The following is a 25,752-nucleotide window of genomic DNA, read 5'->3' on the forward strand; positions in this document are numbered from 1 at the left end:
AGGCCATGTGTGTTCCAGGTGTGCAGAGCATCTAATGGAAGCTGATGAACAAAGAGTGATTTACCACTGACCCGTGCTTCAAAGCCCCCGGTCTCTCTGCAGAGCTCCCAAGTGAACTGTATCACAATTACACCAGAGTGAATATTCCTTTCTCACCCAGCATTCCGTGATGGGATGAAGATATTGCTTTTGCTGGTGGAAAGGACAAAAGCTTCACCGTTGTTAAAGTGGGAGTCAGGATCAGTCGTGAGATACCAGTTGCTAGTTCGATCACAGGTCCACTACCAGCTTGGAACGCCACCGCTGCATAAGACCGATGCCCTGTTAGCCTACTTTTCAAACCCTGATCTGATTAAGAAAGAGCCAGTGTGGTAGGAGTACGAACGTGTCTGGTGCCCAGTGTACAGCTGAACTGTAACTCTGCAGAGTAAGTAAATGCAGGTCTAAGTCTGCATACGGAGACAGATGCCGGCAAGTATGTTGCACCGATTGATCCTTTTTAATGAAGGCATTGAACTGAAATACTCCTGAAAGAAGTGAGACTGCTTTGAGTTTTCTGCACATCTCCTCTGTGCCCGGGTGCTTCCTGCTGCTGACAGGGACAGGAAGAAGGAAGAACAAGAGAACGAGAAATGAGGCAAGATGGCGGTCGGCCGTTCCAAGTAGGTCTTTTTCCTTTAATTCACTCCCGACAATCGCCCCCTCCCCCGGGCCGTCCCTCTACCCCCTTCCCATAGCAGCCACTACTGTCAATATAACTGACCAAAGGAAGATCTGTAGAGCATTAGCAAATGAACATCCACATATACACCTGAAAATAAGAGCTACTGAAATAATGACCTGCAACATCCACTTACAGACAAAAATGGAGCGAAACATTAAAATATCTCCATTTTGCCACTACTAACCTAAGATTCTGGGTGCTGCTGTGGAAATTAGTGCATAGACATTGCTATAAACAGAAGAATTTAAAACAATTAATACCCTAAATAGATAATAGATCCAAAATTAGCTCTAATGCAAGACTGCAAGTGCAAAGGTTACGAATATGTCATGGATATGCTCTAAAACAGAGGAATCATGCAAGAACATTTTAAGAATCTGGTGGCAGCTGAGGAAAACATAGCACACCAATCCCTGGAGCACAACCAGATGGGACAACGCCCTAAGCCAAAGAGATAAACAATAAATTAGAGATGTGTGGCTTCGCCCTAGTTCTAGCAAAAAGACATGTTGCTCTCAGAGAGTCCCGTAGTAAGTAAATGGAATGCAATTGGACACTGGCAGAGAAATATAAAGACGGTGATCCACATAGTTGAAAAACTTGCAGAGGGTTGACGAGAAGAGACCTTATTGAACCTCCTCACTTTAAGAAAAATAGAACCTACAATAGGGCATTCTCCGGAGCAGCACCAAGAATTTGGAACTCTGACATCCGAAAAAAAATCCCCTCTCTATCACGCTTCAAGAAGCAGACCAAAACCTTCCTCATGGGCAAATTCCTAGGCCAATGACATGCTTGCACCTACCACAGTGTGTCTATCAAATCCATAACTATTGCCTCTTCCGCAGTTCACCAACTCGCCCTGATATGTAATTGTGGGGCTTCTGTTTCTGCTTTTACTGGTCCCACTATAACTGTATCCTATGCCCCTCCGCTACTCTACCCCTCTCCAAAGTTTGTATATTTCTGCACTTGAGTCTGTTGCTTTGTTATCTTGCTTTGTTGCTTTGTTTACCGTGTAACTGTGTAAAGCGCTCTGATACCCTCATGGTTAAAGTTCGCGCTCTATAAAACATTAAAATAAATGAATAAATGCATTTGCCTAATCTTTGTATACTCCTTATAAAGTTGGGAACTGTAGAGGTAGAAGCTTAACCATAGGGGACAAAGAGAGAGCCACTAGAGAGGTTATAGTACTTCACTATTCGATGCAACCAATTCCAACCCCACATTAATTGTGTTTTGTAGTATTTCGTTTTGCTGTGCGAAAAGGTTACTTTTCTTTTTCCATTAAAAAAAAAAAGAAATTGGCTGGACATGTTAAAGATTAGACTGCAAACGTCAACATTATCGGCGCCATCTTGCCCCTTTTCGAGCCCATTCGTGCGCGTAAGCGGCAGCCATTTTGAGCACCATGGCCTCCCTGCCCCTCGCTGATAGCCAGCGCGTCTCTCTCTCTCCTAACCTCGCAAGCATCCCCCCCCCCCGCACGCTGACAACCCCCGCTCTCTCATGCCTTGGGTCATAAACCCCTCTTCAGCGCAGCTTCACCACAGAATCCCATCCTGTTCCCAGCGCGACACCTCCCCTCATTCCTTTCATGGCCTCAGATCCTTTTGATGCAAACCCCCTTTCCCTGTGTCCCCGTTTGTCTTCCTTGTTCCCAGGCCGCCACCTGGCCCTGCGGATACTGTTTATTACCCCGTACAGTAGGAAGCTTCCCCTCCCCGTCAAAAGACCCTCGAGCCGATCAAAGCCCCCACCCTATGAGATCCGATCAACCCCATGCATTCCGTGAATCGGCGGAATGCCCTGCTGTGCGACAACCATCACCTGTTGTGACCGGGGTGGGGAATCCAACTGTAAATGTATGTGGGAACGGGCCTGAAGGGGAGATTCCGAGGATGTTCTTTCAAATATCAAAGTGTTGCGAGAATGTGTTATGTGCAATAAAGGTCATAAACCCTAGTATAAGAGGCCAGGCCTCAGAGATGTGGTTAGAGCACCTCGTGACGATACTTGCTGTCTGAATTGATGTGTTCTCCTCCGGAGAGAATAAAATCCTCGTTTCCTGCCTTCCAGTCTCCAGCGCCTGCTTCTTCATTGATTAACATTGGTGGGTCATAGAGGCGATACCGCCGGGCAACATAAAAGGGTCTTTGGTTACTGGTTGTCTTTGAAACCCTTTTTAACAATTGGCGTCCCAAACGTGGGGCCCATCAGCGACTCGTGGATCCAGTGGGAGAGGTCCTGACGACAGTGAACGACTGCAACGATCGGAAGGTACCCTGTCCGATAGACCCTCGTCTGACAGCCGATCATCCGAACTTCACTGGTTCCGAACAGACCTCTCTCGAGTGATCTGCGGTCCTGACTGGGAACCATCAGGAGTGCCACGAGAAGTACGAAGAGAAGAGGACGATCGGGCGCTGGATTCGGAAGACAAGAAACTGTCCATGCGGTCCGGGTAAGGTCGTGTAAACACGACGAATTGCGAAAGTGATTGATAATTGAAAGAGATTGATAATTGATGAGAAAATACTAGTATTACTTTTTGTTAATTTATTTGGAGATTCGCTGTCTGCAAACGGAGAAACAACAGGCTCTCCCTTTTATAAACAGCGAAGGATAGGTACTCACCCGTCGGACCTATCTTTCTCCCCCATTGAACAATTGCCCCCCCCTCCCCCATTGATTAACTGTTATAGATTGTTTTCTGGAGATTCTCTGTCCGCAAACAGGGAAGAATAGGTCCCCTCTTTGCAGATAGTGAAAGGGTAGGTGACGCGAACCTTTGCGAGCCTACTTATTCTCCCCATTGACCATATTGATTTTTTATTTTTGACCTAACATTGATTGCTCAAGATTGGTTCATGAGGTATTCACTACGTGCAAACAACGTAGAATAGAAATATTCTGTCTAGTCTTTGCACGCAGCGATAAGATAGGTAGTGCTGACTATTATCCCATTGTGATCCGTCATGCCTGTCTTCTCCCCACTGGTTAGTAGCCTGTTTAGCCCGGACCGCTTATTAGAGATGAACCATCCGGCTCCGCTGGAAGGCACCCCTAATAAGGACATGTTCATGAAGCATGGATTAATCGCTATAGCCTATAGCCAGCTGTGGCATAAATATACGAAAAAGGATCGAGAAAGTCAGTGGCCACTGATAGGATCCTTTGAAGACGATAGAATAAACGCACTAGAAACAGCCCTTGGTAAAAACAAGACGACGCCCACTATGCTTGACAGCTTCGGCATGTGGCGAAAAGAAGCCGAACAACGCAAAAAGAGAACTGAGAGTAGGTTGGGAAAAGAGCTGCGGAAAGCAGCCCACCTAGCGGCCCAGAAACTGGAGAAAGAGATAAAAGAAAGAGAGGATACCAAACAGACACTAGAAATAGAAACGTCAAGCCAGTGTCTGGTTAGAACACCTTCCACGCTCTACCCTGAATTACACTCGAAACAGCGAACCAACGATGATCTGCTGCTAGGTCCTCCGATCATCCACATGCCCCCTCCATATGCCCCTTCCCAACCCTTAGCACAGCACCCACTACCCCCAGGTACAAGCGAGAGTAGCACCACGGCTTCAGCCCCCATGGCCTCTGTGCCGGCTGAACTCCTTGTATTAGATGCTACGCAAACGACAACGATGGGCGGCCCAGAGGCCCGAAGGGTTGGTCCTGCCAGAACATACAGACTAAGCAAAAATGAGCGAGCAGGGGTCGATAAGATAGCAAAGATACTGGTAGAGAAGAGGGAAGATGAAGAGTCCGTCACGGATGTGTTTAATTCTTATACAGGGAGTCACAGACGACACTTTACTGTACAACTGTGTTACCACGTCTTAAACGCATACGAGGACCGATATCAAGAAAAAGGTCCCCAGAGCCTAACGACTCTGTACCGGAAGGTCGATATCGGGGATGAGAGTGAGAGTGATGTGACGGACCTCCTTACGCGTACGCTTGAGGTTTTCCGCCACCTCACTGAACAAAAGCCGAAAATCGAATCCACAACATCCGTAGCAACCGAACCACAAACTGAACGATCTAACACCATGATGCCGATACGAGAGGCTGCCCCTTACTGGGTTCCTCCACGAGGTGAAGGGACTCACGATGACGCAAACAACAAAGATGCAAAGGGAAGGGTAGTGTACAATTGGGTCTACCAACCATGGGACCGGCAAGAGATTCTGACCTTCCGGAAATCTCTGCCTGACCTACGAAAAAACCCCACTGCCTTCTATACTGAGTTGGGTACAGCCCTAGGATCGACGATTATGACTCTGGCTGACATCGACTTGTTTTTCGGGTTATGTCTACCAGCTGATGTGTGGAAGCAAATCCGGAAAGTCGACCACTCTGAGCTGTTTGGACATAACTGGTCACAACTCGATGGCATAGACAGACAACGAGAACCCGGACAAAAGCCTTTGAAAGCCATTTTAGACCTCCCGGATAAAATCGTACAGAAATTAAAAACCCTGATTCCAGAAAAGAAAGTGGACTGGTCGATAGTAACGGCCTGTCGCCAGAAACCTCAGGAGGATGTATCGGAATACTTCTCCCGGTTTGAAACGGTATTCTCCGATTACAGCGGCCAGGACCTGACCACTGCAACCGGACACCATCTGTTTGTCCAGAATTACGTTAAGGGTTTATCACCGGAGGTCTCGCAGAAACTGCAGGCCAGCGAAAGTAGTTGGGCAGCCTCCAAACCTACGGCTATCCTCCAGATGGCCCAATATTATGAACATCAGAAAAACGAAAACGATAGAACGACAGAGAGAAAGAAGAAAGACTTAAAGGAGAGGGTGATGATGGCTCAACTGCAAGGGGTGACTATGGGACGAGACCAATACCGGGGAAACCATCAGCTGAACGTCCCTAAAACTGCACCTCCCAAGGACCGTACTTCGACTCCCCACATTGGACGTACAGATATTAGGGAGGACCAGTGTGCTTTCTGTAAAGGAACGGGCCACTGGAAATCTCAGTGCCCAGTTCTTTTGGAACTCATCAGAAATCGAGATCCTAGGGATACAGCAAGTGGACCAAGAAATAGGGGACCACAGCGAGGGCCCCCAAACGACGCAACTAATGATAGATCAGGTAGGCCAAACACATTTGACCGACCCCGACAGAACCAATGCCAGCAATCTGACTACGATGATGTTCATGACTTTGCATAGGACTGCCTAGGGCAAGGGAGGGATCCAGTCGAGCTCCATGTTGACCAGCAAGGCCCTTATGTCACTGCTAAGGTCTTGGGTACAAAGTCACCATTCCTGGTAGACACTGGCGCAACACGTAGTGCATTATCTAAACGACTGATTCCAAGGGCACCCTTGTCTGGCTCACTAATAACATCGACAGGTTTCGATGGAACGCCCTCCACTAACCCTTTGTCCGCCCCGATCCTCTTTGACTTAGAAAACAACACCACTGACACCACGTTTTTGCTTTCCTCCAATAGCCCTGACGCAATTATGGGACTCGACTTATTGAAACACTTCCGAGCAACGATTAGATGTTCCCAAGATGGAGTCCGAGTTTTCCTTTACGACAATCCCGTTCTGCTTAGACATTGCCCCCCCAGACGCATGTTTTCCATCACCGACGCTGACACTTCCCTGCTCGACACTCTGCCTCCGTATCTGTGGGCCAAAACGGATTCGGATGTAGGACGCATGATGATCGACCCAGTGCACATTACTGTTCGACCAGATGCAACACTCCCAAAACTTCCACAATATCGGATATCGCCCGAGGGCGAGAAGGCATTGGTAGAAATCATCCAATCACTGATAGACGCAGGAGTGGTAGAGGAAGTGGTTAGCAACGTTTGCAACAGCCCAATCTTGCCCATCATTAAGAAACAGGGAGAGGGAGATGAGAAAGCATACCGCTTCATCATTGACCTTCGAGAGATCAACAAAGTGGTGGTACCCCAGTACCCTGTGGTCTCGGACATTACTACCATCCTGACTTTGATTCCCTCCACTGCCACCACCTTCACTGTCATTGACCTCAAAAACGCATTCTTTTCCATCCCCATCCACCCAGACAGCCGATATCTCTTCGGTTTCACCCTAAAAGCCCGCTCATATAGGTTCTGCCGAGCACCCCAGGGCTACACAGAAAGCCCTAGCATCTACAGCCAGGCCCTCAAGAGACAACTGGATCAAGTCCAGTTACCCGATGGAGTGGTGTTAGTGCAATATGTCGATGACATCCTCTTGGCAGCCGACACCACTCCACTAGCTGTCACAGCCACCATTCAACTACTGCATTTCCTTGCAGAAAATGGCCACAAGGTCTCTAAGAAGAAGTTGCAATTCTGCCAACCCCAGGTCACTTACCTAGGCCACCTTTTGTCCAAAGACGGAAGGAAATTGACTCCTGACCGGATCCAAACCATTCTCGACACCCCCATCCCTAGGACCCAGAAACAGGTCCGCTCCCTACTAGGCCTCACCTCCTTCTGCCGACAGTGGTTACCCAACTTTAGTCTCGTAGTAAAACCACTGCTTTCACTGCTAGCTAAGGATATCCCTTTCCCACTCCCTTGGACCCCTGAGTGTCAGGCTTCCTTCATGCAACTACGAGATGCCCTTTGCTCGGCCCCTGTGTTGGGTACCCCCGATTACACAAAGCCCTTCTCCCTTTACACTCACGAAAGGGAGGGGTGCACTTTATCTGTGCTGACCCAGTCCATCAGCTCAAAACAACGACCATGCGCTTACTTCTCAGCCACCCTTGATCCTGTAGCCAGAGCCCTGCCTGCTTGCCTTCGAGCTGTAGCTGCTGCTGCGATCTCTATCCGACAGAGTGAGGGGATCGTGCTCTCGAATTCCCTCACAGTACTGGTACCCCATGCAGTTGACACCCTCCTGAACCAAACCAAAACGCAACACCTGACGAGTGCACGACTGACTGGATACGAACTGACTCTGCTCGCACCCCACATCACTCTGAAGAGATGCACCACACTGAACCCAGCAACCCTGCTGCCCTTACCAGAAAACGATCCCAATGCGCACCCTGTACACGACTGTGTGACCCTCACAGACGAACAGACCAGAAGTAGGGTTGACCTCAGAGACACGGCCTTTCCCGACCCCGACGGAGAGCTGTGGGTGGACGGTTCTTGCATCAAACTCCCCGATGGCACCACTTCAGCTGCCTATGCAGTCACCACGGCTCGAACTGTAGTCGAGACAGCCCGCATAACGCAACGATCTGCCCAGGCAGCGGAACTGATTGCCCTGACACGAGCCTGTATTCTAGCAGCAGGAACCACAGCAAACATTTACACCGACAGCCAGTATGCCTTCGGGGTGGTCCACCATTTTGGGCTCCTTTGGAGGGAGAGGGGATTCTTGACCTCACACGGCACCCCCATTCTGCACGGGGATCTAGTCTCCGCCTTGATCGAAGCCGTCCTTCTCCCCAAAAAGCTTGCAGTCATCAAATGCCAGGCACACAAAAAGGTGACAGACATTGTTGGACAGGGAAATGCACTAGCCGACACTACTGCCCGAACGACAGCTGAAAATAGGACGACAACACGCATGTACGTGACCAGGTCACAAGCAGAAAAATGGTCTGACGCTAGGGACACTATTAGAGACATTCAAATGGCTAGTACCCAACACGAACTGACTGAATGGACACGGGTGGGATTAAAAGATGACGAATGCTGCTGGCGGACAAAAGACACAAACAAATGGTTGCTACCTGACTCGTATCTGATTCCCATACTGACTATGGCACACTCCCCTGCCCACATAGGATCAGCCCCCATGATTGAACTTGTCTCCAGAGTTTGGCACAGTGATAAGATCACAGAGTCCGCCAAGCGTCTGGTCCAACAATGCTTGATATGCCTACAACACAACCCCGGGAAAGGATCTGTAGTACCCCGGGGAGGGTTTGGGGTCCCAAATCACCCTTTTGAAGTCCTGCAGATGGACTACATCCAACTAGACAGATGTCAAGGCCTGAAATATGTACTTGTTGTGGTGTGCGCATTTAGCAAATGGGTGGAAGCATACCCAACCCGTGACAACACTGCTATGGCCACGGCAAAGGTACTGTTAAAGGAGTTTTTCCCCCGTTACGGCCTTTGTCGAATTTTGTGGAGCGACAATGGCCCCCACTTCGTAGCCGAAGTTATCCAACTCATTTTGAAGGGGTTGGGTGTAAAACAAAAGTTCCACGCAGTCTTCCACCCCCAATCTGCTGGACTAGTTGAACGACATAACGCCACACTGAAACTAAAATTGGCCAAAATAGTAGCTACCACAGGACTGAAATGGCCAGACGCACTCCCCCTGGCATTGCTCTCAATGCGTTCCACCCCTACCAAACACCACTTGACACCATACGAGGTTGTATTCGGCCGGCCTATGAATGTCTGGTCTGCACCGAAACCAACTTCCATTCATGACGTCCCGGACGTCCTAATGTCTGATTACTTATGCCAGTTGACTAAAACACTGTCTATTATCCATCAACAGGTGCTGCATGCCATCCCTGACACTTCCAGGGGTCCCGGACACACCATCCAGCCTGGGGATTTCGTCCTGATCCGGAACTTCCATCGTGCCAAGAGTCTGGAACCCCGGTGGACGGGCCCCTGGCAAGTCCTCATCACCACCCGAACAGCACTTCGGGTGGAGGGAAAACGCAACTGGCTGCATGCACACCACTGTAAGAAGATCTCCTCGACCCTGACCTCGACCGAAAACATCGACAACCAAGAAGAGCTCCTGAACAAGGACCGACCGTCACTAACCTGCTATCCTGATACCGAAACACTTGAACTTTCAAAATTCCCTGATCCCACAGTGCCATCGAAAGAAGGGTATTTCCTGCGTCGAAAGGAGGGAGCCTCGGCTAAGTAGACCACGGACTGAGTTAAATCTCAGAACGGTGACCTAAACACTACCAAGGGTTACCCGGAGAGAAGCAAAACAAAGTCTGTGGTTCTGCCCGCTACCGAGCACCTTGAAGATGATGGAAGCGCCAGATAAGAAGATGATGGAAGCGCCAAATAAGAAGATGATGGAGGCAACAGGAAATACCCACCACAGAAACCCAAAAGCAGACAGACTCCACAGCTCAAAGACAATTGCACTCTTTATCACAATCCTTTTCTGCTTTCTCCTCATGACCACACTCTGGATTGTGGAAGAAAATGCACCTGCTCACGAAACATTCCTGACCACTGCCCAGCCTACCACCATGAAGGAACATTATCTGATTTCGCTCTCTCCCCAACTCAGAGAGAGACGAAAGGAATTCTGGAATAACTCCTTCGTACAACTACTTCACCAACACAACCTTGCCACCAATGCCACCAACTGTTGGATCTGTGGGTTGCTACCCCACGCCACTGGACACTCGATACCATTCATCCCTTCACCTTTCTCAGTTCACGGCTCCTGTCTTGCTTGGCTGATGCTTCTGCAAGAAAGCTTTAAGGACAATGCCACCTCCAGCAAAACCGTAACGCATTTCTACCACGGGGTCTGGCGGAACAGAACAAAGACACACTTCTGCCCGCAGACCACCAACAACACAATCCACTTGGACATCCCTGCCAAAGAACAAATTGAAATGCAAGTGTTCAATAATCCAACCAGAACCACCTTCTCCTACCTGCGAAAACGAACGGCTGCCACTCTGACTGTGGCCCTGTCAGTCATCAACGTCACCGGCCACATGTGCATGGAAGGGCTTGGGACTCAGCTGGTAGGCCACAGTGCTTGCCGGTTTTCCAGAACTCTGGACTCCACCGACCCACCTTCCTTTGTGGCATCTCAAAACACGTATTTCGTCTGCGGCACGAAGGCTTACACCTGGCTCCCCAAAGGCTGGGGGGGCACTTGTTTCATTTCCTTCATCCTTCCTCCGACTTATGTGGCACCAGCAAATCATCACAGACAAAAACGAGCCAAGGACATTGAACAAGCCGACTCAACAGGAGCGCAGTTCATCGATGCTATGAAAGGACTAGTCCCCCTCTGGGGCCCGATGGCAAACAGCCGTGCCATCCGACATCTGACTCAAGCAGTTGAGACATCAATGAACATCACGGCTGGTATCCTTGCTAACAACACCGCTGAACTTCAAGCGGTCCGCTTGGTGGCCCTCCAGAACCGCCTTGTCCTAGATGTGGTTCTTGCGGATCGTGGTGGGGCATGCCGCATTATTGGGTCCAGCTGCTGTACGTACATACCGGACAACTCACCCTCAGTGTACAAAGCCATCGAACATCTTCATAGACTCTCTTCAGAAGTCCACCAAGAACAAGAAGAATGGTCGCTTGGTGGGTGGTTCTGGAGCACCGTTAAGAACTGGGGCTGGAGACTATTCACCATTATCCTGATTCCTGTGGTTGTAATATGCGGTTTATGCTTAGGAATTCAATGCCTACCACCTCTGTGTACATTATGCGTAAATTGTATTTGCCCTAAGACTGTGGACTTTGGAAACGAACATATGAGAGCAATATATGATGCCGAGGTTAGGAATTTGATGAAGATTGACATTGAGTAAGCAAGTTGGCTAAGATATGTTGAAAAGGGAGGACTGTTAAAGATTAGACTGCAAACGTCAACATTATCGGCGCCATCTTGCCCCTTTTCGAGCCCATTCGTGCGCGTAAGCGGCAGCCATTTTGAGCACCATGGCCTCCCTGCCCCTCGCTGATAGCCAGCGCGTCTCTCTCTCTCCTAACCTCGCAAGCATCCCCCCCCCCCGCACGCTAACAACCCCCGCTCTCTCATGCCTTGGGTCATTAACCCCTCTTCAGCGCAGCTTCACCACAGAATCCCATCCTGTTCCCAGCGCGACACCTCCCCTCATTCCTTTCATGGCCTCAGATCCTTTTGATGCAAACCCCCTTTCCCTGTGTCCCCGTTTGTCTTCCTTGTTCCCAGGCCGCCACCTGGCCCTGCGGATACTGTTTATTACCCCGTACAGTAGGAAGCTTCCCCTCCCCGTCAAAAGACCCTCGAGCCGATCAAAGCCCCCACCCTATGAGATCCGATCAACCCCATGCATTCCGTGAATCGGCGGAATGCCCTGCTGTGCGACAACCATCACCTGTTGTGACCGGGGTGGGGAATCCAACTGTAAATGTATGTGGGAACGGGCCTGAAGGGGAGATTCCGAGGATGTTCTTTCAAATATCAAAGTGTTGCGAGAATGTGTTATGTGCAATAAAGGTCATAAACCCTAGTATAAGAGGCCAGGCCTCAGAGGTGGTTAGAGCACCTCGTGACGATACTTGCTGTCTGAATTGATGTGTTCTCCTCCGGAGAGAATAAAATCCTCGTTTCCTGCCTTCCAGTCTCCAGCGCCTGCTTCTTCATTGATTAACATTGGTGGGTCATAGAGGCGATACCGCCGGGCAACATAAAAGGGTCTTTGGTTACTGGTTGTCTTTGAAACCCTTTTTAACAGACATTATATTCTTGTGAATGTTGGTTGTTGAATTCTGCGCTCTTGCCTGCCACACTACACCCTGAAAATGATGACTGCTCACTCTTCCATAAAAGTAAAGCACAGATAGAGTGGTGGTTATCAAAGTGTGCAGAGTTATTAGCAGCACAGACACCAAAGGCAAACTGAATAAACCACCATGGTTGGGGCCCAGTAACATGTCTCTCCTCCAAATAGGTTCTGACAGCTATGGAGAGAGAGGCTCACATTTAATTACAGGATTTGATTTGGCAGAATTTGGGTGTTTTTACTGAAAAAATCCTTGACTTTACTCCTATTAGCTACCAAGGGGGTTTCTCTCGCCTAATACAGCAATTAAGTAGTGGCATGCTGGGGAAATCCTCAGCAGTATCATTGGTTCGCATAGAGACTAGAGCACTCCTGGTTAATGGAGAATTCTTCGAGAGGTTGCCTGGCACGCTCTAGCTGTCCTTCCAGAGTGCTAATATCTACTCTATCATTATGTAGAGTTAGAGGTCAAACCATTGCATCTTACAAAACCGTACCACAAAGATGCAATGGCGCATAGGGTTATTCAATGATCGGGCAACAACCTGGTAACCTAAGTTATTAAGTATATACTTAATGAGGAAGCCTCACCCACACTTACGTTACATACTCCATCATACCGAACCTTATATCCTCACGGTTCCCCTCTTAAGCTAACAAAAGACTATACATGCCCTGACTGCGCATGGACTTGTAACAGTCCTGCAGTCACAATGGGCCACTAGCCCAGTTCTCAGCAGCTCTATTAAATGTGAGGCCACTTCAGAAAAATGAAATATAGTTCTTTGACCTGCTAAATGATGGGAAGCTTGAAGCTCCTGTTCCTCTCTGAAACTTGGCTCTCAGAGTCTGCCAACCTGACCTTATCCACAGCAATCCCGCCTGGCTTCTGAATCCTTGGAAAAAAACGTGAAACAGGCAGAGGGTGTGGGATAGCATTAGTCTACAAAATGGAGTATTGATGCGTATCCTTTCCACTTAAGGGTCTCGTCGAGGTGACCACAATGGGCTTCTGCCGGACCTAACCTCCCAACAGTCTCTGGCGGGTGCCCTTATCTATAGACCTCCGGACAATGCTGGCTCATGCTTGAAATCTTAAGGTTGCGTCTTGGCTTAGTGGGCCGTTAGGCATGCCCGCTTTATAGTCCTTGGTGACCTTAACGTTCATTTGGACAACCATTCTGAACCGGTGGCCTCCACACTCTTAGACACCATGAGCTCCTTTGCATTCAAGCAACAGGTTTTCGCCTCAATTAGTCAAGCTGGCAAGACACCAGACCAGGCATTTTCAAATGTGAGTCTGGAGGTCTCAAATCCAACCCGCCCCTCCCACCACCACCCTCCTTGCACGGTCTTATTCAACACCTTATTCCACTCATGTGGCCAGGACCATCAAAGGGGACCTCCCTTAGGAAAAATACCCATGTCTTTTACCGGGCCTTCCATAAAGTTCAGCATAGTGACCTAACTCAAGCTCTGGTAGTGAACACCCCAATCCTACCAGGTTCTCTCTCGAAGAGGATGCCACATGCCTGGACAGTAGGATCCATGAGACCATTAATGAGTTGGCCCCAATCTCTGCACGCCCTTCATCTAGGACCAAACCAACAACCCCCTAGTTTAATAAGGACATTAGATCATGTAAAAAAACAATGTAAACCCCTTGAAAGGGCATAACTTCAATCTATAGGATAAAGCGACCTGTAGATTATCATTAAAGAACTATCATGCAAAGGTGCATCTAGCCAAAAAGGCCTTCTTTGGATAGAAGATCGAAGAGGCCTATAAAAAATCTAAAGAGCTCTTCAAAATTGTAAAATCCTTTCCTTGATCTGTCATTTCTAGAGATTGCCAACCGTCAGCAGATTGTTGTGAGGAGCTGGAATTATTTTTTCATGAAAAGATAACTACCATTCAGGCGGAGCTCCTTAAAAACATAGTCTGTCTCTAACCTCCCTCACTTAACTGAAGCTCCCATCCCTCTAAGGGGAAGCTCCACTGCGGAGATGTCTTTGTCAGTTAACCGGAGTCTAAAGGCGGGCTCTCCTTCTGACCCATGCTCTACTGTTATGCTGACTAAGGTCATTCAACCCAGATTTGTGACTGGGGGTGAGTGTCTGAAAAGTTTCAGTGCTCCGCCCATCATCTCTTTGTGTCTGCTTTGTTCGGCCTAAATTGGCTGGGTATGCCCAGACATGGGTCCCTTACTCGCTTTGCCACTGGATTCAAGCTAGCCTGGCTGATGAAGTGATGTAGTGTGGCTCACTGGTTAGAGGCGGCAGACCCGAGAGCAGAGGACGGCCCGGGACCAGGGTTCGATTCCCGGCGCGGCAGGTTTCTGGACCAGGGTCAGCGGACTCGATAATTCTCTCGCCTCGGTGCCCACTCTGATCAGCGATCACACTCGGCAACTCTGGGCATTAGCTTGCCTCATCTTCACTAACGGCCCCACCAGACCGCCGGGGATGCCTGGTCTCACCCTGGAGATACCCATTTAGGGACCATCTCTCAGGGAAGCCAGGAAGGGTTTCGCAGCGGTTGAAGCGCCTTGGGACCCTACGGGTAAGTAGTGCGCTATATAAATGCCTATACATTTACATTTACATTTACATATGACTGGTGTCACCCCGAAACCCGTCCCAGGATGCTCGTTTCCGGTCCAGGAAAGACCTGGCTTGGCTGTTCGGGCTGAACTGTTCCCATGAGGAACAGGATCAAGACTGATTTGCAAATGACTGGGTCTGAACTGGGGTGGCGAAGTTAGCTAAAGAACAATGATGAATTCAACCTAGATCCGTGACTTGGGGTGAGTGTCTCAAAAGTTTTATTGCTCTGCCCATCATCTCTTTGTGTTTGCTTTGTTTGCCCTAAGTTGGCAGGGTATGCCCAGACATGGGTCCCTTGCTCACTTTGGCACTGGATTCAAGCTAGCCTGGCTGATATGAGATGTTACCCTAAAGCCGATCCCAGGATGCTTGTTTCCGGTCAAGAGAAGATCTGGATTGAAGGTTCGGGCTAGGCTGTTCTCATGAGGAACAGGGTCAAGACTGATTTGCATATGACTGGGTCTGAACTGGGGTGGCAAGTGAGCTAAAGAACGATGATGGATTCAACCTAGATCTATGACTAGGGGCGAGTGCCTTTAAAGTTTCAGTGCTACGCCCATTATCTCCTTTTGGTGACTAAGGTCGCTCAGGTCATCAATCCTATTGTAAATAAAATACTAAACACCTCTATCATCTGGCAAGGTTCCAGCACAAGGGAAAAAGGCAAAAGTGCTGCATCGTTTAAAAAAAAAAAAAACACAGCTGATTCAAAACAGCTGGCAAGCTACAGACCTCACTTCCTGCTTCTATCAAAATATTGGAAAAATCAGCTAATAGACAGTTGTCCCAATTCCTTGAGGCGAACAAACTGTTACACTCTAGTCAGGTGTCACTCCACACTTCAGAACAAAAACAGCGCTCCTGGAAGTAGTGGAATACGTTGGAGGCACCCTTGACAAGGGAGGCGAGACAATCCTGATTATGCTGGATTTATCAGTGCCATTTGATACTGTTCCTCTTCAAAGGCTGCTCGAACATCTTTAAGCAATAGGGAATTAGGAACCCTGCTCTGAACTGGCTTTCCTATTTTTTGAACAACGGAAGCCTTAAACTTTGGCTGCCTCCTTTCTCATCCAAAGCTTGCACACCGACGGTTGGTGTTCCTCAGTGCTCAGCGCTGAGCACTACTCTGTTTAATGTCTATCTTGCTCCTTTGCCGGTACTAGCAGAGTCTTTGGGTGAAAAAGTAATCTCGTATGCAGATGACACCCAGCTTCTCTTCTCCTGTGGAAAGGGAGAGGAGCTAGATGGTAAGACCAAGGTGTTTCAGTGGTTGGCCTTCCACCACTAAAATGCAAACCGTATAAGACTGAGATCATGATCTTCAGTGCATTTTCCCCGAACCTTTAGAGATCTTGCTGGCCAAAGGAGGCCCTGCAGCCGGGCCCTCAGCAGAGTTCTGTAAGGATCTAGGCAAAAAAAATGATAGTGCCCTCTCCTTTCAACCTCAGATTGAAGCACCTACAAGCTCCTGTTTTGGAATATTTTGCATGCTGAAAGAGTTCATGCCCCTTCTGTCTGAGTCTGCTAGGAAAAAGGGTAATCCAAGCACGAATAACCTCAAGACTGGACTATGGTAATGCCCTTTACCTTGGTCTCCCGGAGTACCTTCTGTGCAGACTGCAGGCAGTACGAAATTTGGCGGCTCAGCTCCTACTCAATGTCCCCTCTAGATCTCACAGAGGCCCTCATTTAGAGGCTCTTCACTGGCTCCAATGAGAAAAAAGATACAATTTAAGGCCATGGTTTTAATGCATAAAACCCTGTATGGTTCAGGAGCCAACTATCCGAGAGAGAGGATCCAACCTTGCGCTCCTCTTCGAAACACATGGCTGAAGTCCCTTTTATCGGCCGACTTAGAACAAGTGGCAGATCATTCTCTTATTTAGGGCTACTCAACTGGAATAAGCTCCCAAGGGAACTGTGCCTAACCGGGGACCTTCCCGTTTTTTAAAAGAAACTGAAAACCTGGCTTTTCACACAATCTGTATACTTTTCATACCTTTATGCCGTCTGTCTCTAGCGCGGGTACACTCCTGGGAGTAGCAGTGTGCTGTATACATTAAAATAAATAAATACATCTCACCCTGATAAGATGATGGTATCAGTGTGGACTCCACCTGAATGTGAAGGAGTTCTTGGTAAAGAGAATACTGGGTAGTGGCGGGATCTGGATTATTAAATTAAAGTACCTTGCGGCAAACCCAAAGGATATACTTTCATTAGTGGGTACCTAGGGTATGACTGTAAGAAAATGTGAAGACTGATGAAAATTGGTTATAATGGCCTGTTATCCTCAGTGGCGCCAACATGTTTCAGCCCAGTCAAGTGCCAGTACTTGGTCAATGGCGTTATCAGGGCAGGATGGATGCCTAGTATTACCTGGAGCATTCATTTGTCCGAAAAGTAATTTTCACCCTTCGCAGTGATTATTAATACACCTAAAAATATGATAACACAATATGAAATGTCAAGCTAGATGGTGTAATTATGTATTAAAAACATACATTCTGGGCAATAATCTGCACAGCTTGTTGCTAATTGTAACAATGAAACTGCACTGCAAGAAACCAATGTACGTGTGCTTAGTGTGAGGAAGGTGAAAAAATTATTACAATTAATGTTGCATCCAGGAATGGGAATACCGGCCACCAATCCCTGCCTACGAAAACTGCATTTGCCTCTATCCTTGACCGTGCTAGGAATAGGACTATCTAACATTGCAGCTCGTTCTGTCCTTATCTCTTACAGTAAAGGGGATATTTAATAGCGCCCCGTCTCCCCTCTCTTCCCCCGACTATGAACAAGTATCTGCCACCTGTCCCTTCCCCTTCAAATAATGCCTGTGAAATATGTTCTCCCATATTCCCTGTAACTTGTCGTTCACAAATGGAACTATCTGCTGTGAAGTGAAATCTGCCCCAGCCTCTGTCCCCTCAAAAGATGGGACTATCTACCACCTGCCAGTGCATGTGAAATTAATTAGCCCCCTTGCCTCTATTTTGCTCCTTCTGGAATGGCAATTACTTCGAATCAAACCCTGCCTGTGAAAATGTGATCAGCCATCCATCCTTGTCGGGTAAAGGAATATTTGCTCAATTTCCTTATGCTTTTTAGGAATTGGAATCAGTTTCCCCACCCTTGCTAGCGAAATACATATTTGCTCCTTTTTGTCTCTAAAACCTGTATCTCCTCTGCCCATCCATTAATCTCCGTATTCGCACCAGCCTGGTCCTGATAGATGAATCCTCTCTGTATTCATCAGTGAAAGACAATATGCCACAGTGACTTAGCTGCAAAAAATGAAGCACTTGCTCCATCATTTTGCAAATTGACCATTTCCACATGCTTGAAAGGGAAAATATGTTCTACCAGAGAATATTTGACCCCAGTTGCCAAAGGTAATACCTCGTCATGCCTATTTAAGAAAATATCAGTTACCTTTCAACTCTACAAAAGCACACATTAGGACTCCTGCTAACCTATTCTGCCCTCCCCCGTTTGAGAACGAGTTAATAGGTCCAGCACCTCACTCTTGAGAATATATTTGGCAACCTACTCCTTCCTTACAAAGAGTATTTATATGGATAATAATGGTCCACTGACTAAGCACGTGGTATACTCATTTGACTGACACGTTATTTAGTTTTTCAGAATTCCCTGAACCTTATCCTGGATTTCTACAGGAGCTGATTAAGCTTCCCACATCCGTTGGTTGATTTAATTGCCTTTGTTGCTTCCTCGTCCATTGGTCTTGTGCTAACGTTCAGTGCTCATAGGGGATACTAAAATACCATATTGAACACATTGAAGCATTCTTGGCACCTTGTTAACTCTTTTCACAGTTTAGGCTTTCTGTTCATGGAAACCCACGTTTTAGCCAGGTGTTTCTGGGTGGACAAAATCCTTTATCAAATATTATCTGCTAACTGCAAGAAGGCTCCTGGGACTCCTCAGAAACACTTGGAACAGTCCAAAGTCTTGAACTCAGATATTCTGAATTATATTCCTATAACTGGTATATGAAAGAATGCTATTGCAACATCTGTAGTAATATAATGATAACATTGATGACAGAGTTGGTGAGGCAGTCTGGTTGAAATGTCTTTAGATAGATACCTTTTTGTCTGTCTCGTCACCTCGATGGTCGGAATGCATTTTTGTGACTATTGGAAAGATCCCATTGTAGATCAGCTAATGCTAGTACCATTGGTTTGGGTATCATGGCAGCGATATACATGCAACATGCGTATCCATCCTTTTTGGGAAAAGGATGCTGAGCTGCCCTTGAGGTATAGTGGCTATGCAATAGGTCTGAGAGTGCTGAGTGCGAGATTGTGGAAGGTGTCCATGTCCGAAAACCAGTGCCAGATGTGTGGAATTGGCGAATGACCAAGTTCATTATGGCTGTAGATCTATATATGAGAGCAAACACTCTGTATTGCTAATCCCAGGTCAGCCATTGCAGGCCACTCTACCTACAGTCACAACTGTGAGCTCTTAGGCACTCTGTTTTGACGTCTGAAGAAACATCTTTAGTAAGTCTGCTAGGATTTAAAGGCATTACATGCAGGTTATGTAAATCTCTGCTTGAGAGATGTTGACTCACTTCTGGCTAGAACAATATGAAGTAATCACGATTTTAACCTATTCTTGTTTTTCCCCCTCAGGAACAAACACATTATGATTGATTTAGGAACAGGTAACAATAACAAGATTAACTGGACAATGGAGGACAAGCAAGAGATGATTGACATTGTGGAAACAGTTTATAGAGGAGCCCGTAAAGGTCGCGGTCTGGTGGTATCTCCAAAAGACTACTCAACTAAATACAGATACTGACCTTCTTCGCTAGATTTGTTTTCTTTTTGTATTCCTGTATTTATTAAACTTGGAGCCATTTCTCAGAAGTGTGATGTTAAACCAGTGCCATCTGTCTTCGGAAGTTCTTAGATCAAGTTTATTGGCTTTACAAGCTTCATGATCTGTTAACCTTCGACGTTCAAGTTGCAGAGTATGTCCTACATACTGAAACTAGACGACCTGTGTTTATTAGATAAATATGCAGTTAGCACAGTTTTTTTTTTAGATAAACTAATCATTTGGAGTATTATTTAATATTAGCAATTCCTGTACAATCCCATACAGATCTTTTTATAGTTCTTAAATTGAGCATATTTTGCTGTATCAATAAAGTGGTGGTACACATCTAACAAAATGTTTTTAATGAAATGCTTGCTAATTGTTACTTTTATAAACTGATGAGTTGTAAACATTTTTAAACCCACACAGAAGTAGCTAACAATGTCTCCGTTTCTTATAGCTCTGTAAGCGTTTACCATTCTCAAGGTCGGATACCCTGGGTCATTTGATGCAGCAGAGTACTCTCCTGAGTATTATGATCTACTTTTTAACACAAGACAGTTGACTGTGGGAAACAGCCTTTACTCCAAAGTTTTTACTTTGGATTACATTTACTACACATTTTTTACTTTGAATAGATTATTTTCACGCAAGATTTAACAATGCAAGACTCTGCCATCTAACTGTTCAGTAGGTGGCTGTGTTTCGCTTTGTGTGGCAAGTTTTAGAGTTGGTGTGGGCTCAGGTTCCAGTGTTTTAGGGCTCAGGGCATGTGTGTATTTCGTCCATGTAGGACTTGACTTTGTTTGGGCTTGTAATATCCTAAAATATCCTAATTTGTTAATATCTTTTTTTGATTTGCACCTGATTTTTTTGTGTGAAATACGGGCTCATTTTAAAACTCCCGAGTGTTATTGAGTAAATAGGTGAACATTGACTTAACTTTGGAAGTGTTGGAGGCTGTTACTACTCTACCCATCCAGAACTTCATTTGATTGTGCACCCATTTGAAATGTACCTGAATAACCTATTAACCAGCTGACAACACCGTTTCCCCAGCGCACACCATATTTAGAAAGATGTAATATACAGAAATGAAAAACATAAAGAGTGCCTGCAGGTAAATATTTAATTTCCGCTTGCGGTTTAAATAAACTTCAGGTGCAAATATTTCTTGACTCTTGTTCTGCGTCACTTCAAAAGTCCTTTTCACTTTCAATAAATATTCCCGTACGTGGTGCCTTGTACCTCTTTTTTATAGAGGATAGAGCACTTTGAAGGAGGACGAACGATGGGAACATAGAATGCTGGGTACAGGTACGTAAGTTTACTTTACATTCTATGATAAAATCAGTACATTTACAGCACAAGAAGAAACAAGCATTGGCATAGCCAATAGGTCTCGCCTTTGGACCTTATAAGTATTTAATTGTGCAGCACAATTTCCTTGGTGCAACATCAACTGTTGCATGGCTAAACACTAATAATGTCCCAAAGGCGAGACCTATTGGCTATGCCAATGTTTGTTCATTATTTTCGCCTGTCCTAGTCTATATCTTAGCTGTAAATGTCAACCATTTCTTTAACTATTCAGAGACCTTGATGCACGCTCAAAATATGCACGACCCCGGTGCCATGCAGCATGCCTTCAACGGGTACAGTGCATTTAGAAGATGGTGCAGACTCAACATTGCCAAATGTCATCAAGTACTGAAATCCAGGCGATCTGGTCTTGCAATGTATAGTTGTGTGCTGTGGGAGGTGGTGATATTCCTAGTGTTTGTTGGCTCGAGTTTGAAGTCCCTCACATGTGTAAATGTTCACACAGAGGACATCCTTTTCCTTTTGCTTTAAAATCACTCCTTTTGTCTTCTTCAGCTTGGTAGTGGTTTTATATAGGTAAAACGGCGCCACTTAGAAATTCACACAGTATGATTTGAATCCTTTTTAGACGGTGCTTAAAGGGTAAAGAGAACCACAATTCTTCTTTAGATCAGGCTATTGCCTTATACAAATAAAACACTCCCTAGCACACGTGATAGTTGAAAACAGGTCATGTGAACCAGTGTTTCCACCATATGTCAAAATGACAATAGTAACGATCTCTTTTCTTTGTTCAAGTTTATTCTTGTGCGGTTTGTTCTGGAAATTCTCACTCTGCCACCCCAGTTCAGACATGGTCATATGATGCACAGGGTCAGACTGATTTGCATATGGCCATGTCTGAACTGGGGTGGCAGAGTGGGCTAAAGAACGGTGATGGATTAAACCCAGATCTGTTGACTGGGTGTGAGTGTTTGATTGGTTCAGATGCTCCGTCCATCACTACCCCCTTTTGTACCACGTTGTATCCTGAAGTGGCACAGCCAGGTCCTCACGCAGATGGCTGTTCAGATATTTCCAGCCAGGCTCTTCAGTAGGATGTAGTCCAACAAACCCCTTCAGCAACAGACCTGTTCTTCTCCTTCAAAGGCTTCCACCTGGATTCTTGTTTTTTACTCCGTTCACAGTCTGTCAGGAAGAGGGTAGCCAGGGAGACCCTAACCTTGAATCACAGTTCCTCTCAAGTGCACATACTCTTCCACACATCCTAATATGTAAATAAATGCTTAAGGGGCATTTACTAAAATGTTATGGAGCAGACCCTCTCCCTAACTGAAGAAAACCGGCAAAAGGCCTGTGCCTTTAGTAATAATCATGCTGTTACTACTACCAATCCCACAAAGCCCAGACAAATTTTTGATATTTTGATATTTATGGAATTTTGTAAAGCGCGGCTATCGCTCCGGGAGGAGCATCTTGGCGCTGAGCATGCAGAAGATAGTGGGAACGAGGAAATAAAGTAGATCATATAGCTGCTAGGACTGAAGTATCAGATTGCTGGAACACCCAGGTTTTCAGAAGTTTCCTGAAATGAGGTTCAGTTTCAGCTTGCCTGAGATTAACAGGTAGGCTGTTCCAGGCTCTAGCAGCCAGGAAGGAAAAGGTTTTTCCCCCCTTGGTTTTTAACTTAAATCTTGGAATTATAACAAGATTGGTTCCTGAGGATCTTAAACAGCGTGAGGGATTGTAGTAAGTGAAACGCTTGGAGAAGTAGAGGGGACCTGTTTTCCTGGTAGCTTTGTATACAGTCAGTAAAAGTTTGAACAAGATTCTTTTGTGGAGTGGTAGCCAATGGAGGACATTGAGGGCTGCTGAGGCAGAGGACCTTCTGGGAAGTTTAAGCACAAGTCTGGCAGCGGCGTGTTGGATGCTTTGAAGTTTTCTAAGGGTGGACTTCTTCACTCCTGCCATCAATCCATTACAATAATCAAGTCGGGAGAGAATTAAAGCAACCACGACTGATTTTCTGGCTGTAATGGGGAGGAAGTCAAAGAATTTCTTCAATGATCTGATAAGACTAAAACAGCATCCAGCAGTGATGCGAACATGATCATCAAAAGAAAGGGATGTATCAACTTGAATGCCAAGGTTGCGTGCCGAAGATACAGCGCTCGGAGGGGCTTCTGAATTTTTAGGCCACCAATCTTTTGGGCAGAAGGATACAAAGGATACAAAGAGTGATTTCCCAACTTTAGAGCAATGCTCTGTGGTCTAAATCTATGCAACATAGAGGTGCACCAGTGACCTTGAAAGATTGTTGGCCTCACTGGGGGAAAATAAAAAAAACACAGAGACCGTAACCGGAACAACAATGAGGGCAGGGCAGCACACTGTTAGCCATGTAAGGGACTTTTTGTGTAGCATGGACTTTCCATCTTTAGAGGCTTTAACAAAACAAGAAAATGTATCAATCTGTTCTCACCAAAAGACTGGGATGTAGCCTCTTCTGTTCCCTAATGGGACCCTAATGCCCACGTATGAGTGATGTCAACCAATTTCCTATGGTGGCCACATTTTACTTTTATATGGGCCTAGTACACCCAGGTAAAAGTGGTGTCTTGATTTTCCTGAGACGGCACCTGCGTCTCCTCCATGGACCCAACAGATACCAGATTCCCTATGGTTGCTGCACCTCCACTCCTCTTTGTGCCACTGAGGCTTCTATAAGAAAAGTGTCTCTTGATTTTCAAGAGTCACACAATCTCCAACCTTGGGTGGATCCCATAAGCCCATATGTGAATCAGATGGTTTGAACGACTTGCACAAGACCATCCCCACAGATGCTGACCGGGGAGAGGGCTAAACCCTCTCCGCCCAATGGGTGCTGCACACCTGGTGTGAATACAGCATTACATGTGGACTGCCGTATGGGGGCTGATTCATGATTGTGAATAAGGTGTGAGCCTTCTGCAAACAGTGATGCAGCTAGTCTACAGTACATGTCAGAAGCCTCCCCATTGGGTTTGAATTCTGTGAGAGACTTCGTGCCAAGGCCTATATTAAAGGAGCGTTTCTGACCTGTTAAACAGCGGCTCTCAATTTATCTATCATTCATAGATTCACGTACTTGGTCGCTGTGAGATTTTATTTATTAAATTGTTGCGTCTAGAGCAGACTGGGCTGGGAGGGAGCTTTACAGAGAGCAAGAAAAGGTGAGGAGAGAGCGAGAACACCCACCCTGGTTTAAAAAGAAATATTATAGAATCCAAAACTGTGTGCTTAAAATGAAGCTGCGCACGATCGAAAAATGGTAAGGAGGGAGTGAGAAGAGCTGTAACTTGTCTGTAGGAATGGGCGGTCGTCTAGTGGATGATAGCTTTAAACGGTGAGATGAGTCGTCATTTTCTAAATATTGTGTGTTCTGAAGGTCGGAAGGGTAGGTTCGCGGCGCTGTCATTTTAGATTGAAAGGGCTGAGACGGAGGAGGCTTGAAATAGTGCCTGTTTTATGTGGAACTTTGGACTACCAGTCAGAACAGATAACCTCATCTTCTGTTCACCCCTAATTATTGTGACTGCATTTTATCAAGGGAGATAGGCTCCCAGAAAATACCAATATCGCTTGTTACAAGGTGTAAAAACAAGTAATGTTGTTTTATTTGCTGCATGAAATCAAAATACGCCATGCTGGAATTTGTGGAGAAACTCCTGCGAGTCCAATATACACCAGCTGCTGTAATATTTGCACCAGGGTCGGATTGGGAACCAAAACCGGCCCTGGCAAAGTGCTCGGCCAGCTCCCCCCCTTTCCTGGGGGGGGGTGTTGGGGGTGCCGCTGAGCTCTTTGCCAGGGTCGGTTTCGGCTGATTTTGTTACAGGGCCGATTTTTCAATCCAAAAGGAGACTCCGCGACTCTTGGAGTGAGGCGTGGAACCGTGGGGATTGTCAGTCGCTTTCGAAATTAGACTGGTGTAATATTTGACTTTGCCCTCTAGAGGGAGTCAGTGGTGTACTTTTAAGATGGAATTCACGTTGTTTCTCCGTGTTAGTGTGAAAGCCTGGTGTCTGCTGAACTTTTAGAGGCTCAAATGTGCTTGCATAGAGACCAGACTCAATAGCGTTTCCGCGTCGAGCGATAAATCACTTATGCGAATCACCGACCTGAAGTCCGTTGGCGAAATGTCATTTTCTTGAAGTGGAGTTATTTGAAATTGACTGATTTGACAATTCGGTTAATGTATAGGACATTTTAGTTGGACGTTTATTGGTGACACCTGCGTGTAGGTAGTGTGATCTGTGTAATTGATAAACAGGGTTGGATTGGGTCAAAAATGTGCCCAGGCACCCTAAACACGAGCGCCCCAGGTTTGCGAATTGCGCCTTTTCTCAAACTCTGCTTCAGTGTTTGAATGTTATCAAAAACAAGAAGCGTAATGGACCATATGGGGACAAAATGCTGTAAGGAAATAATAATCCCCGCCAGTCACACATCGTGTTATTAAAATTGTACACCCATCGTTCATTTTGTGCGCGAGTCGCGTTAAAGGAGGAGGCAGCAGGGAGAGGGGAGACAGGCGGTAATAATTACAAACATATGTTGTCCCCGCTCGCTCCCACCAGGGAATAGCCAGACGTGCACGCGTTGCCATTGAAGGCAATGGAACGCGTGCACGGTTTGGCCTGAAAAGGCGCATTGATGGCTTAA

The 25,752-nt window shown here is 46.5% G+C and overlaps 1 protein-coding gene across 2 annotated transcripts in view; it reads left to right on the top strand.

Moving 5' to 3' along the window:
* Positions 1-20,895, top strand: part of TXNL4A (thioredoxin like 4A) — an 87,289-nt gene extending 66,394 nt beyond the window's left edge. For both annotated transcript variants that reach the window (XM_086965194.1, XM_086965195.1), the window contains one exon: positions 19,533-20,895. In XM_086965194.1, coding sequence (XP_086821320.1) covers positions 19,533-19,704 — 172 coding nt within the window. In that variant the 3' untranslated portion in view covers positions 19,705-20,895. The remainder of the gene's footprint in view (positions 1-19,532) is intronic.
* Positions 20,896-25,752: the final 4,857 nt, after the last annotated feature.

The sequence above is a fragment of the Lissotriton vulgaris genome, chromosome 4_1, assembly GCF_964263255.1.
Source record: "Lissotriton vulgaris chromosome 4_1, aLisVul1.2, whole genome shotgun sequence".
Lineage (NCBI taxonomy): Eukaryota > Metazoa > Chordata > Amphibia > Caudata > Salamandridae > Lissotriton > Lissotriton vulgaris.